Raw genomic sequence first — 13,520 nt, 5'->3', positions numbered from 1 at the left:
AACCTTTTTCCTGACCGCCTGTTACGTGCCCAGTGCTTTTTGTTAAAGACATAATGTTTGTGACTGAGGATCCTGTTGGACGGATGTAAATATTACCGCCCGAATCGGAAGCTGGGACGAGGCCGCGCTGCCTCGTAGTAGACTTCAGTGCTTGTGGGAATGTGTGGTGACGTAACTGCGGTGGCTCGGCGGGAGCGGCCGCGGCCGGCGCGCGTGTAAGTACCGCCGCAGACGCGGGTCGGGGCGGCGGGGGCTGCGGCGGCCGGGGGGCGGGCAGGGGAAGCTGCGCGGATGCCGCCGCTCGGCCCCCGGACAGATCAGCTAGGGTGCAGATTTCGGGTCGGCCTGGGGGGTGTCGGATCCTGGCGTCTTAATCGCCGTATTTTTCGGTATTATTTTAGGTGAAAATCGAGGCGACTTTGTTAAATTAGGACCGTTCGAGGTACGCTGCGACACAGTGCTGATGTAAATTACTGCGGGTTCAGATTTTGGTCCGTTTTTCTCGCAGTGCGCATCAGACAATGACCTCATTCTGACGCAGTTGAAGGACGTGACTTCCATTGACAAATGATTTTTTTTTTCCTGTTTTCCATTTGTTTTTCAGTAGCATTTTGGTAAACCTTGGCAGGTAGGTGTGAAATTCTAAGGGAGCAACACCCACTCGTACAGTGGAATTTTGAGACCAATATTAGAATGTAGATTAATATCCACCTTGTGATTGGAAATTAATATTAATACTAGATGAGTATTAGAAGTTTTGAGTTCACATTTTGCCTGCTTTATCTGTTGGTTGTTTGTAGATTTTATACCTGGACGATTTTTTATTAGTAATCTTACAAAAATGTATATTTTGCTCTGGGTTTAATGGATTCATCAACTCATCTAGTATCTGACCCTTATTTTGATATTTGATTTGTGAGTGGAGGGAAAATACAGCAAAACGGACTTAGACTGAGGAAATGTTTACCATTCCTTAAAAGCCGAATCTGGAGTAAGAAATATACAAAGTGGTTTGGACTTGGTCCCGTTTTTGCACCTAAATGTTGTCTTTTTTTTTTTTTTTTTTCAAAAGATGCATCCTAAATGTGTGTAAAAAATATCCTTAATGTGCAGTGTCCTTTTGATGGTTAGGTCTCTTGAGATAATATAGACATTTTCTCCCTTCTGAGCCTGAGGGTTTTCCTTTCTTCCCAATCCCCTCCCCCCGCAGATTATCTTATTTATCTGAATCCTCCCACCTCCTTGACCACCACTCTGAGACCTCTCCTCAGCTACCTACCCTTTCCTGACACTAACCCCCTCCTCAAACTGGGTTCCTTTTTTTTCCCCTCCAAATGGATAGATTGCTTATACATCTGATTTAAAAAGTTAGGACTCACTGGTTGATTTTCTACCCCTCCAACCAATCTTTTATCTTAAGGGGTTCTGCTGTAGAAAAAATGTTGGCGAAAATGCAGATGAAAATGAAAATATTTAATTGCCTGTGTCATGTCTGTTTAGCCTCATGGATGCTACTCACAGAGATGTCGATGTGCTGTTACTGCTTTCTAACGCTGCCTACTACGTGGCCTAGTAAGTTGCTTCTTGATTTAAAGCTTTTTAATTGTTCTTTAATATGAGTACATTTCCTTACTAGAGTTCATGACAACATTAAGAATCTGGTTTTGTTATATGGAACTTCGCGTAACTGTTACATCTTATCAAGTTTGAAAATGTGATTTTAGAGTTGGAAGCAGTGTTCACGTAATCTTTTAGCATTTTATTTCCTGTATATTTTCCATGTTTTGTTGTACTCCATATACTTTCATTGTTAATGACTATACATTTTTTATTACTATAAAGTACACATTTCCCCACTGTTTAGCACTGATACTTCCATTTTATTGCTATTAGTTATGATACAATTGTCTTTGCACAGATAATTGTGCACACCCATGCTTCTCGTTGGTTACAAGAGTATGAGGACTGAAAATACGTTGTGGTTTATTGCCGGATCTCCAGAAAGACTACTCATTAACAATGCCACTAGCAAAAATAGAAGTACTTCATTTGCCTTACCAAAATCAATCTTTTTGTTTTAAGTAAATACTTTCTTTTTGCCCTTGTATGAACATTTTTTTAAAGTCATTGGCCCAGGTGCCCTTTGGCATTGATTGTATGGATTTTTTATTCTTGATTTTGGACGGCGGGTTTAGCTGCTGTGTTATTCACACACGTACCTTCAGTATATGTGTGTGTTTGCCTGCCTTTTAGGTTAAGTTTTAGGTTTGCTGGTTTTGTTCTGTAAAAGTTTTTATAAAACGAATTATATTTTGTAACTGATTTTAGCGTGAGATCCATAAGTTGATTCTCCTTTAGCTACTGAACTACATATTTGTTAATCTCATTTCATCTAGTTTTTAAAATGTTTAACTCTTTACCCCAGAGTGTACTGTGCCCTGGATGATTTTAAATGCACAGAAGTTGCTACTATTATATCTCAGCTGACAAGCCAAATATGCTTTTGATTTTAACCCTGTTTTTTACTTCCTTCCCCTTTATCCAGCTATGACGACGAAGTTGATAAAGTAAACCAGTATCAACGACTAAGTCTAGAAGACCTGGAAAAAATAGAAATAGGTAAATTTTAACATGCTAACCAAGTCCTAGGAAGCAAATACTGTTCTTCCACGAGTGGGCACACTGTCTGAGCCAGCAGTGCGACTTATTACAATCCGAAAAGGATACTGACATTGCAGGTAGTCTGTTTTTTAGGACTCTCGTCTATTTAGAGATTAGTGGTGGGTGATACAGTCTAATAACTATTTCTTTTATTACATACCTTGTGAAGATTAACCCAAGAATCAAGAAAGTTTAAATATTTGAGACCGAAGAAGAGTTTTTATTTAGTCTCATGAAACCAAATCATCACAGTAAGCTTGTATTTTGTGTACTCTCATTTAGAAGAAATAAGAAAAATGTGCTAAGTACCTGACCAATGAATAGTGTTAGTATTTTGAAGATACAGAAAAAAGTGAATTTTATGTGAAAGGTTTAACCATATTCATTTGGGTTTTTAGGTCCTGAACCCACTCTCTTTGGCAAGCCAAAGTTCTCCTGCATGCGACTGCACTACAGATACAAAGAAGCAAGCGGCTATTTCCACACACTGAGAGCGGTAATGCGGAACCCAGAGGAGGATGGGAAAGGTAATGAAGAGATGACAGTATTCAGTGATAACTTTTGATCTGCTCTTAGAAATCCAAGGGGAAGTGGGGACAGTATATACCATTACAAATGGAACCTAGCTCTGTAACCTTGCAATAGCTCCTTTGTCTCAGAAAGCAGGGAAATTAGCTTGTAGCTTGGGGCAGGGGTGTCTGTAATGGGAGATCACAGTGTGTTTGGTCATAGGGGTACCAGGGCTTTTTCCCACCACATCTGCCTCTCGGGGACAGTAGTCAGGGAACATTCCTGTCTCATTCATGGCTGTTGCCTCGGCATCTATTCCAATTGATTTGGTTCATTTGCCCTTTATTAACTCTTCTGTTAAAATGTTTTAGAACATTTTGAATTAGTGGGGAGAATAATGAACAAGAAGCAGTTTTCTGTAAACTGTAGCAAATAAACTTGTATTTAAATGTCAGACCACAAATTTCATTTAGGGTTCTGAATTACAAGTGCTGTTTCAGTATGCTTTTGGAGAAACTAGCAGGCAGTTGTACTTGGTTTCAGACACCCTTCAGTGCATCGCGGAGATGCTGCAGATAACCAAGCAAGCCATGGGATTGGATGTACCTGTAATTGAGAAAAAACTTGAGAGGTAAGCATACTACTTCGATTTTCTCAAGAATGAAGGACATTATTTTCCAAAGTCTTGTTTCTTTAAAAGTATTTGCAAGATGGGGCAAAAATCAAATTATGGTAATATATTGGTATTTAGATTGGGAAGTGTCAAATTTCTGTGGATCAAAAAGTAATACTTTTTAAATTTGCTCTTTTGAGAGTCTGTATAAGAAATACATTACTTGTGGCCATAATTTAAACAACTTTAAAACATACTGGCTGTCATTTTGTCTGTAAATGCCAGTGGGTTTTGAATTTGGGAAAAGAATGCCTGTAAAGAGATTATTTCACACTAAAATTTGGATTTCCCATCTGATTACGTTTCATGATCCATATTCGACTGGAGAAGAGCCTTGGTCGTCTAGAGAAAAACTGCTCGGTCTTGTGTTAGTAGAGAGAATTGTTTCCGTAGCTCTTTAATTTTTATGAAATATGCTCATGACCAGCAAGTCAAACATCCGTAGTGAAACATGTGGCAAATAGCAGTCACTTCTTCTGGTATTTACAGCTGTCATGAGGGATGCCAAATGAAAAAACCCTATGTTAAATATCCCATATCTTTTAAAATAATTGTGGGTAATCCACAGGAAACAAATTCTCCCCCCTCCCACCTGAATTCAGCCAAGTTGGAATGGGTGCAGCCAGCTTTAGTTAAGATGCTATAGATTCCCATTTATAGTCCGTGTTGGCTGGTTGTTCAGGTTGTCGATGCAGACCTGCCACAAATGGTAGCCACTTGCCACAAAAGTGACTGTAGTAGTCCCCCCTCTTCCCCCATCCACGCTTCAATTACCTGTGGTTAGCCCTGGTCTGGGAGCAGGTGTTCGTCTTCCCGACGCTCACAGTGCCCGTGTCATTCACCTCATCTCACAATGTAGGCATGTCATCATCTCATGTCCTCACCAGAAGGGTGAATACAGGAAGATGCTTAGAGAGATGATGTTTACGTAAATTTTTTTACAGTATTATAAATTCCTGTTAGTCTCTTACTCTGCCTGGTTATAAAGTTTATCACAGGTTATATATGCAGAGGGAAGAACGTAGTATGTACAGGGTTTAATCCTATCTGTGGCTTCGGATATCCGCTGGGGATCTTGGGATATATTCCCCACAGGTAAAGGGGGGGGGAACTGCTGTTGTCTGAATTTGGGGTGTGAATTTTTGTTTTTAATTCTCAGAATATACAAAAATGCAGGTTGAGGCAACCATGGGGAGGCTTCTCTCCCTTCCCTTACTCTACGCTTCCCCCTCCTCTGATTGCCAAAGGGAACCCAGCAGAAGGAAACCTGCAATAATGACCAAATCTAAAGCCAAAGTTTGGTCCAGAAGAACTCAAACATGAAGAATCCAACTACGTGAGGAGCTTCACGGCACAGGCTCAGATTTTACAGATCCAGCGTTTGCACAGGCTGGCTGTTCAGTGCGCGGGCTGTTTAAGGACAGGACACGCAAGAAACTGCTTCCTGGACTGGGGGTTAAAGTCACACAGCTAGGGCACCGTTCCCACTCAGTGCCCGGGGACAGTTTGTCAATGTCGTTTATAAAGGCTTCTGCTGCCCAGCTGTAAACTACTACCCACGGGTTGCCTCAAAGACTTAGTACCAAAAAAAAAATCTCATTAATCGTCTTTTAATAAATAGTGATTATATGTTGAAATATTTTGTATTTATTGGATTAAATATCAACATTTCATGTTTTTAATATGGCTAGAAAAATTTAAAACTACACCTAGCTTACACTTCTATCTCATAGTAGCGTTCTGGTAAATTTAGGTAATCCCTTGGAGTTGATGCCAATCAGCAGTGCAGTGTTTCAGAAATTGGGCCCAATTAAAGTAACAGCTTTCACTTACAGTAACTGGAACTGGTATATTGGATTTCGGGAGTTAACTTTTTTCTCTTCTAATTTGCAGGAAGAGCAGTAAACCTCATGAAGACATCATTGGCATCAGATCTCAAAACCAAGGCTCTTTGGCACAGGGAAAGAATTTTTTAATGAGCAAATTTTCATCTCTAAATCAAAAAGTGAAACAGACCAAATCTAATGTAAATATTGGCAATCTACGAAAGCTAGGAAACTTTGCCAAACCTGAAATGAAAGTTAACTTTCTAAAACCAAACTTAAAGGTGAATCTCTGGAAGTCAGATAGTAGTCTTGAAACCATGGAAACCACAGGTGTGATGGATACCAAAGTCCAGGCAGAGTCGGATGGGGAAATGTCTTCAGAGAATGACTCCTACCACTCTGATGAATTCCTTACAAATTCCAAGTCTGATGAAGACAAACAGCTAGCTAGTTCTTTGGAGAACGTAGGGCCCAGAGACCATGTTCTTCCTAGTTGTGGTATTATTGCTTCCGCACCTCGGTTAGGCAGTCGGTCCCAGTCCATCAGCAGCACTGATATTAGCATTCATGCTCCTTCAGAGACTGCTGCTCATGGAAGTGGGTCTGGAAAAGGCCACGAGTCTCCTTTGAAGAAAAGTCCTTCTGCTGACAACATCTACATATTGACTGGCTTTGCCAAGCCTGTGGATATTTACTGCCACAGATTTGTACAAGATGCACAAAACAAAATGACTCAGCTGTCAGAAACTGTGTGTGTCTCTCAGCAGGCTGGGGAGGAAGGAAATCAAATGACCAATCAAGTTTCTAATGAAGAAACACAACTGGAATCACCAGAACAGATACCTTCTCGGCCGTCTCAGTTAGACGTGTCTTCTTCTGCAGCAGGTCCCCAGTATTTGTCAGTGGAACCTGTGCATCCAGCTGTATCTCAAAAGACCTCTGGCTCCAGCACGCCTGAACTTGAGATGGGGCTTCATGTAACTCCTTCTCCCTCCGAGGGCAGCAGCAGCAGAGCGGTCTCTCCCTTCGCCAAGATTCGAAGTTCCATGGTTCAAGTTGCTAGTATTACCCAAGCTGGCTTCACCCAGGGGATCCACTTCGCAGTGGCAAAGGTTCAGAAGAGCCCTGCAGAACCTGAAGGGGTTAATGAAGTCCAGCAAAATGAACTTAAAAATATGTTTACACAGTGCCAGACACGAATAATTCAGATTTAGTTTTTAGCCACAAAGAATCCTATGGCTTTTACTTAATCCAAAAAGAGGTTTCACATGTTAGGCTATTTTAACCTGTACTGTCTTTGAAGCTAGGGATCACAGATTCTAATTATGTTTATCGGGAAAGGTTGTTATTTTAAAAGGAGCTGAACTGGAGCAGATTTCCAGATCTGAGAGCCAGGACAACAGAAGTGCATTATCCTCGAAAGTGTAAACGTGAGTAGCTTATGCACTACAGAGCAGCTGGTCTCTGGAGGTAATTTGGGGATAATTACTTTGAGACATAACCTGAACCTTTTTTGGAGTGGGGTGGATAACCGAAGTGTAGGAACTAAACACATCAAGGATGAACATGGACACATTTAGGGGAATAGCATTTTTCATAATTTGTCTTGTCTGTCCGTTCATTTCTATGTAAATACATTTAGTTTTTAGTGACTTTAGAGTGTTACTAGTACAAAGCAGCATTTGAACATTAAAAAATTCTAGTTTAGTTTTGATGGCTTAACCATTCCCTATTAAGAGTTAATTGAGGGTTACTGGTACTACAGTCAAGAAAGGTATGCCCATTTGATCCTAATTTCCCCCCATAGTCTACTTAAATTTAAAATATTCTGCCCCTTGTACACCCCAAAGTCTAGAATTAAGACTTGTCAGTCCTAAAACCTGAGACACCAGATGTGAATACCAGCACCTATTAAATTATTTTGCTGTTTTCAGGAATGGAACACTACAATTACCAGATTCCGGTAATTCGTGAAATGAGTATTCAAATTGTAATTTTTTGCAGGGGAACATTCCTTAACATCTTCTATAGACTATAACTAAATTATTGAAAACACAGTAGTCTGAAGCACAGTTGTACTAGAACGGATTTATGACTGTACTCCTGACCCCGTGGAACCATGGCCTCAGAAGAGCCCATACAAGAACGTTGCACCTTATTCCAAACAAGTATTGGTTTGTCTGGTATCTTTAGAGCCTTACTCTGTTGAAGTGATTCTCAGCTAAACATTATGTCTGCTGTAACTCTGATAAGTATTTCCACGTTTGTTATTTATTAGTGGTATCTTTTTTTTTTTTTGAAGTGTCAAATCTTGTGACTATTTAAAATAAAATACCGTTGTAATTTAAAGTGACAACGTGTATGAGAATTCCTTAAACATTTTAAAGATAATGGTTGATTTCTAAATCAGAAAATTCATAAGGTAAATTTGCTATAGCTGATCACTTGGGTCTCAGCCATTCCAGTATTTTCCTCTCGGTGTTTACATGACTTTAAAAATGAAGTGCATCACAACCATCAAACAGCAAAGTTCACTGGCCAGTGTGTGGGCAAAGGAGAAAAGAAACGGGGTTCTGAAGCCCCAAGTTCCAGTCTCTTACCTGAGTGGGACGCCAGTAGGAGGACACCAGGCCGCACCACCTCCCACAGTAGAGGCGCTCCACCAGGAGGCCGTGGCATCTTCTCCCACACGTCACGGGAGGAGTCTTACAATCCATGAAAAACAATCCAAAGTTCTAATACTTTGGGAAGTTTTGTTTATTTGAACGAGGGTTTTCAAGGGAATTTTTCTTCAAGATCAAGCAAATTATGTACTTCTCTTTGGTAAATTACAATTCACATTGGCACAATCACACAGTAACTACTCTACTCTCTTGAATTTTATTCTCACAAATCCAGTTGAGTCTTCATTTTATTTCTAAAAGGTTAAGGAAGTCTTGTCTACCAGTTATAAAAATGAAAACCAGTTAGAATTCTAAATATAAACATTATTTACATTAGTTTATAAAAATAGACGAATTTAGGAAAAGTTAAACTAATAGTAATTTTCACTTCAGTTCATTAAGCACAATGTATTCCTTGGTTTCCAAGGCTGACCCTGTTTCCTTGAAACATTTAACTGATCTCATGTTTCCCACTAGGTAAGTTACTGGCTAAAAAAACCCCCACTAATCTTCATATGTAACCACTGCTACCTTATAAAAAGTAATGGTCTAAACATTCTAAACATTCTTGATGCCACAATTATACTACTGTACTGTATTAAATTGCTTTCTTGGTATGGGTAATGATATTTTTGTTACTTTAAAAACTTTTATGTTAGGGGCACCTGGGTGGCTCAGTCGGTTAAGCATCTGCCTTTGGCTCAGGTTATGATCCCGGGGTCTTGGGACTGAGCCCCGCATCAGGCTCTCTGCTCAGTGGGGAACCTGCTTCTCCCTCTCCCTCTGTCTCTGTCAAATAAATAAAATCTGAAAAAAACAAACACTTTGACGTTAAATCTGTAATTGGTCTGGGAAAAACTTAACTTACCTATAGCTTTATTGGGTATTCCTGGATTAGCAGATATGTTCGTTGACTAACACATCTGGAACTAATGGAAAAACTTACACAAAAGTTTAAAATCCAATAAAATCATCAAAGCAACTAAATGACAATTATTAGGAAAACAATTTAAAACTTTATTTTCTACAGAAGGCATATTTTAAAAAGTTAACTGCTTTCTTCCTATTTGGGTAAAACCACCTATCCTAAGGCAGCATTCCCTTAAGTCCCATAAACAGTGGTTCCCAAATGCACGGGGATGAAATGAGAAAAATAAGGACAATGTAGTGTTTTTTCCAAAAAAGCTATTTATTCCATTTAAAGGACTCTCATTCTGAGATTGCCCTTTTATGAAAAAAAAAATTGTGATAATACAGTGGTTTCTTTCAGATTACTTGGCAAAATACATTGGCAACCCTGTCCCCCAAATTTTTGGAAATGTTACTGGTCCATGAAATCCAAAAGTCTGGGAACCACTGCCATGTAAAAGACTAATTTTGCAGGTTATTAACAACTGTTAAGTGGAAAAAAACTTCTGTGGTCAAATGTTTGGGAAATGATACTACAGAATTTCACACAGTCATGTGAATTAATGGCAGGTACACCCCAGTCCCCAAACTTGGACCACTAAACACATTCAGACCTACCGTTAATTGGAAAGACATTGTAAAAATCTGAAGTGAACAACTCCCCTGACTTTGGAATTCCAACAATTTTCTTCAAATGAAGTTGACATTAACATTTCAACAGAGTCTGGCCTATGACTTAGCTGAAACTAAGGAAATGGTATCAGCAACATTATCAATATTAAACTTTTAATATCAAATACATTTTTGTACATCGTTACTAATTTATATAATTATAAAACAATCAAAAGCTCCATAAAATCAGTAAGGTAAAAGCCCTTACTGAATATTATATAAACTTCAGATGTTATCAGGCTTGATTTCAGGAAAAGTCATTGGTTTTGATACAAATTATCTACAAAACAATGTGGTATAAATGGTATTTGAATTTTACAATAATGTGGCTACAATCTGCCCACTACTCTCCCAGGTGTCAGATCTTTAAAGTTCATTTCCATTCACACATTTCTGCTGTTGAAGCCTGGTTCTTCTTAAAGACTCTAGCTGCTTTGCTCTGAGCCATCGCTCTCTTGACAGTGTTGTCTGACCGGCACTGAGAGATAGAAACCTGGCGTGAAACACAGAAATGGATTTAAGTCTAGACCCAGGACAGGATGTAGTTCTCTTTCTTCTTCTTTTTTTAAAGAACCTAGGAATACTGGGTTAGGGGTCAAGACCATCCGGTAGCTACATACAAGTCGAGAGCCAAGTTAGACTTCCACAAAGGGATCTCTGAAGTCTAGAGACAAAAAGCAAGCCTGTTCCACTGGTCACTGGCCAAACACAAACCCCCTTCACTAAACCCTTTCACAGGGTTTTTAAAGGCAAAACATTTCCACTGGTAGAAATCTGCCTCAGTTACTCCTAAAGACTGGGAGGTTCACACAGAGCTTACTAGAACAGCAATTATGGACACTAACTACTCACCGAGCTACAATGAGCAACTGGTGGAGATCGTCGGCAGTGATGCTCTGAGGGTCGTTCTTGCGCATTTCCACGAAGTCGTCTTCAACTGCCTGCACCGAGAGAGGAAGGGGCTTTCACACCAGCGCTTATGAACAAACGCCGCGCACTACGTAGGGAAAAGCGAAGTAACTCGGCCCATGGGCTGATGCGAAATGAGGAAGTCCGCCTGCTGCGCGGGCTTCTTAGGAGACGAGGAGTCACTGAGAGGCACGCCGCACCCGCAGGGATAGCGCTGCTCACAGGCCTGGCGGGCGGCCAGGCAAACACCTAGGTCAGCAACGTGCACGGCCCACGGGGGAGAGTGATGTCAGCCAAAGCGGCAGAGGGAGGGAGGGCCTCAGAAAACTGCCCCCACCGCTGAAGAGGACCAGAGCACTAGCAAAAACTATCAAAATCTGCTTCTTCAAAAGTCTGAAAATTAACCAAAATACAGGGAGCATTTGTTCAAGAAAGAACACTGGGCTTTGAGGCATTTTAGCTTCCCTATCCACCCGACCCCCCACTCCTGCAGCACTGAAAAGGAACAGCGTGGCGACCACGAGACAGGGTGGTTCCCCGCGAGAATCCACATTCAAGGCCGTCTTTATTCAGCCTGACTCCGCTTACCCAATGTCAACAGCCTCTTCTCCCAGGGAATTTATCAAAAACAATCAGAAGCCATTACTGACCATCTTGGCTGTTTCACACACTGGATACTAGTTGGGGCAAACAGGCAGCTAACCAAAACCCTTACAAGAAAAAACTAGGACATGAGAATTTTTCCCTCCCAAAAGCCCCCAAAGGACGATCTATCTCTACCTCCCCAGGAATGCAGAAGGCCACACAAAGGGCCGTGCACATACTCAAAGATCGGAGCAGGCCCTAAGCTATCCGGGGTGACCTTCTCTGTGCAAGCAGAAAGAGAAGGGTGGGTCACGGTGGTGAACTGTGTGGCAGTGCTGAAGGCCTGCCATGTAGACACAGAGCCCTTGGCTTTGACTGGGAGACCTGTTTCTAGGCATCTAAGGAAATTAAATTTCTATCTGATCACTGACCTCTGAGCTCACAGACTCCAGGACCTACATACAAAGAATATGCTTTATAGAGTTCATTCAGAAAAGTCTAAGCAATAAGCAGCAACAACAAACCCCAGAGAGGGGCGGAGCCCCCAGTGCAGAACTAGCCTAGCATTTCAATATCTGGTTTTCAAAAAAATGAGACATAGAAAGAAACAAGAATGTCTGGACCCCTTCACTGGAAACAAAGAAGTCAACTCCCTCCCTGAGGGAGCCCACATATTGGACTTGCTAGACAGAGACTTTATTTTTAAGATTTTATTTGAGAGAGAGAGAGCACGAGCGCGCACAAGAGAGCGCAAGGGGTGGAGAGGGAGGAGAAGGCTGCGTGTCGAACGGGGAGCCTGATGTGGGGCTCAGTCCCAGGACCCTGGGATCATGACCTGAGCCGAAGGCAGACGCTGAACTGCCTGAGACACACAGGCGCCCCTAGAGAAAGACTTTAAATCAGCTCTTTAAATATATTCAAAGAACTAAAGGAAACCACATATAAAGAGCTAAAACAAAATATGAGAATGATGTCACACTGAATAAAAAGTATCAAGAGAAAAAGAAATATTTAAAAAGCAAGTAGAGAGGGGCCTGGGTGGCTCAGCAGGTGAAGCGTCCGAGTCTTGGTTTCGGCTCAGGTCGTGATCTTGGGGTTGTGGGATGGGGCACTGCATCGGGCTCCACGCTCAGCTCGGGGTCTGCTTGGGATTCTCTCTCCCCCCTCTGCCCCTCCCCCACTTGCTCACTCGCTCTCTCTGAATAAAGTCATTAAAAACATAAAAAGCAAATAGAAATTCTGAAGTTGAACAACATAACTGAGACTTAAAATTCAGTAGAAATGAGGCTCAGCTTTGTGCAGCAGGCAGAGCAAAGTCCCAGTAAACATGCAGAGAGGTCAACTGCAAACGTCCAGTCTGTGCAGGAGAACGTAAAGGGAGGAGGAAAACGAACAGCACCTCAGTGACTTTGAGACACCATCGAGTGCACCACCACTCACATACAGGAGCGCTGGAGACTGGTGCTGGAGACTGAGGAGAGGAGGGAGAAAGGCGCAGAAAGAAATTTAAAGAAATAATGGTCAAAACCTCACCAAACTTCTTGAAAACTTCCCCAAGATGTGCATTACTTTGCACACTCAAGCAGCTCAATAAACTCCAGTAGGATACACTCAGAGATCCACACCCACAGACACATCACAGCTGAACCGTCAAAAGCCAAGGAGAGTCTAGAAAACACAAGAGCAAAGGGCTCCCTGTGCCCCAAGAAGCCTCTCCAGAAATCAGCGAACTTCTCAGAAACTATAGGGGCCAGAAGGCAACTGGAGGACATACGTAAAAAGTGCTGAAAGAAAAGTCTACAAACCAAGAACTTCACATCCAATAAAACTGGTCTTCAAAAATAGAGAAATTAAGACCTTCCCAGATAAGCAACAACTTAACAGAACTAGTCACAGCAGACCTGCCCTACAAGAACCACGGAGGGTTCCTCAGGCCAAAATGAAAGGACGCCACGCGGTGACGTGAATCCATGCAGAGATGACCAGTAAAAACGACATGGGTAAATATAAAAAGCAGTACAAAGGTCTCTTTCCTTGTAACTTTTTCCCTCTCGTTTAAAGACAACAGCATAAAAGAAGAATTATAAATGCGCTGATGGAGCACAACAGACA

The 13,520-nt window shown here is 41.4% G+C and overlaps 2 protein-coding genes across 9 annotated transcripts in view; one reads left to right on the top strand and one right to left on the bottom strand.

The window, feature by feature from the left end:
- Nucleotides 1-8,014, top strand: part of INPP5F (inositol polyphosphate-5-phosphatase F) — an 87,129-nt gene extending 79,115 nt beyond the window's left edge. For 4 of the 7 annotated variants that reach the window (XM_040623864.1, XM_040623865.1, XM_008685185.2 and 1 more), the window contains 5 exons: nt 1,501-1,572; nt 2,546-2,619; nt 3,060-3,188; nt 3,715-3,802; nt 5,738-8,014. In XM_040623864.1, the coding sequence (XP_040479798.1) occupies nt 1,501-1,572; nt 2,546-2,619; nt 3,060-3,188; nt 3,715-3,802; nt 5,738-6,884 (1,510 nt within the window). In that variant the 3' untranslated portion in view covers nt 6,885-8,014. Of the gene's footprint in view, nt 1-72; nt 216-424; nt 443-494; nt 629-1,500; nt 1,573-2,545; nt 2,620-3,059; nt 3,189-3,714; nt 3,803-5,737 lie in introns of those variants that run through there. The other 3 variants (XM_040623866.1, XM_040623867.1, XM_008685200.2) reach the window with 3 other exon arrangements.
- Nucleotides 8,015-9,501: 1,487 nt separating this feature from the next.
- The window catches only part of LOC103659351 (minichromosome maintenance complex binding protein), a 46,857-nt gene continuing 42,838 nt past the window's right edge, over nt 9,502-13,520 (bottom strand). For both annotated transcript variants that reach the window (XM_040623868.1, XM_040623870.1), the window contains exons 15-16: nt 10,767-10,855; nt 9,502-10,407 (exon numbers count right to left, since the gene is read on the bottom strand). In XM_040623868.1, the coding sequence (XP_040479802.1) occupies nt 10,281-10,407; nt 10,767-10,855 (216 nt within the window). In that variant the 3' untranslated portion in view covers nt 9,502-10,280. The remainder of the gene's footprint in view (nt 10,408-10,766; nt 10,856-13,520) is intronic.

The sequence above is a fragment of the Ursus maritimus genome, unplaced genomic scaffold (genome assembly GCF_017311325.1).
Source record: "Ursus maritimus isolate PB19 unplaced genomic scaffold, ASM1731132v1 scaffold_7, whole genome shotgun sequence".
In the NCBI taxonomy this organism is placed as follows: domain Eukaryota; kingdom Metazoa; phylum Chordata; class Mammalia; order Carnivora; family Ursidae; genus Ursus; species Ursus maritimus.
Note: the sequence above shows the minus strand (reverse complement) of the source record. Positions and strands in the feature narration are given on the sequence as shown.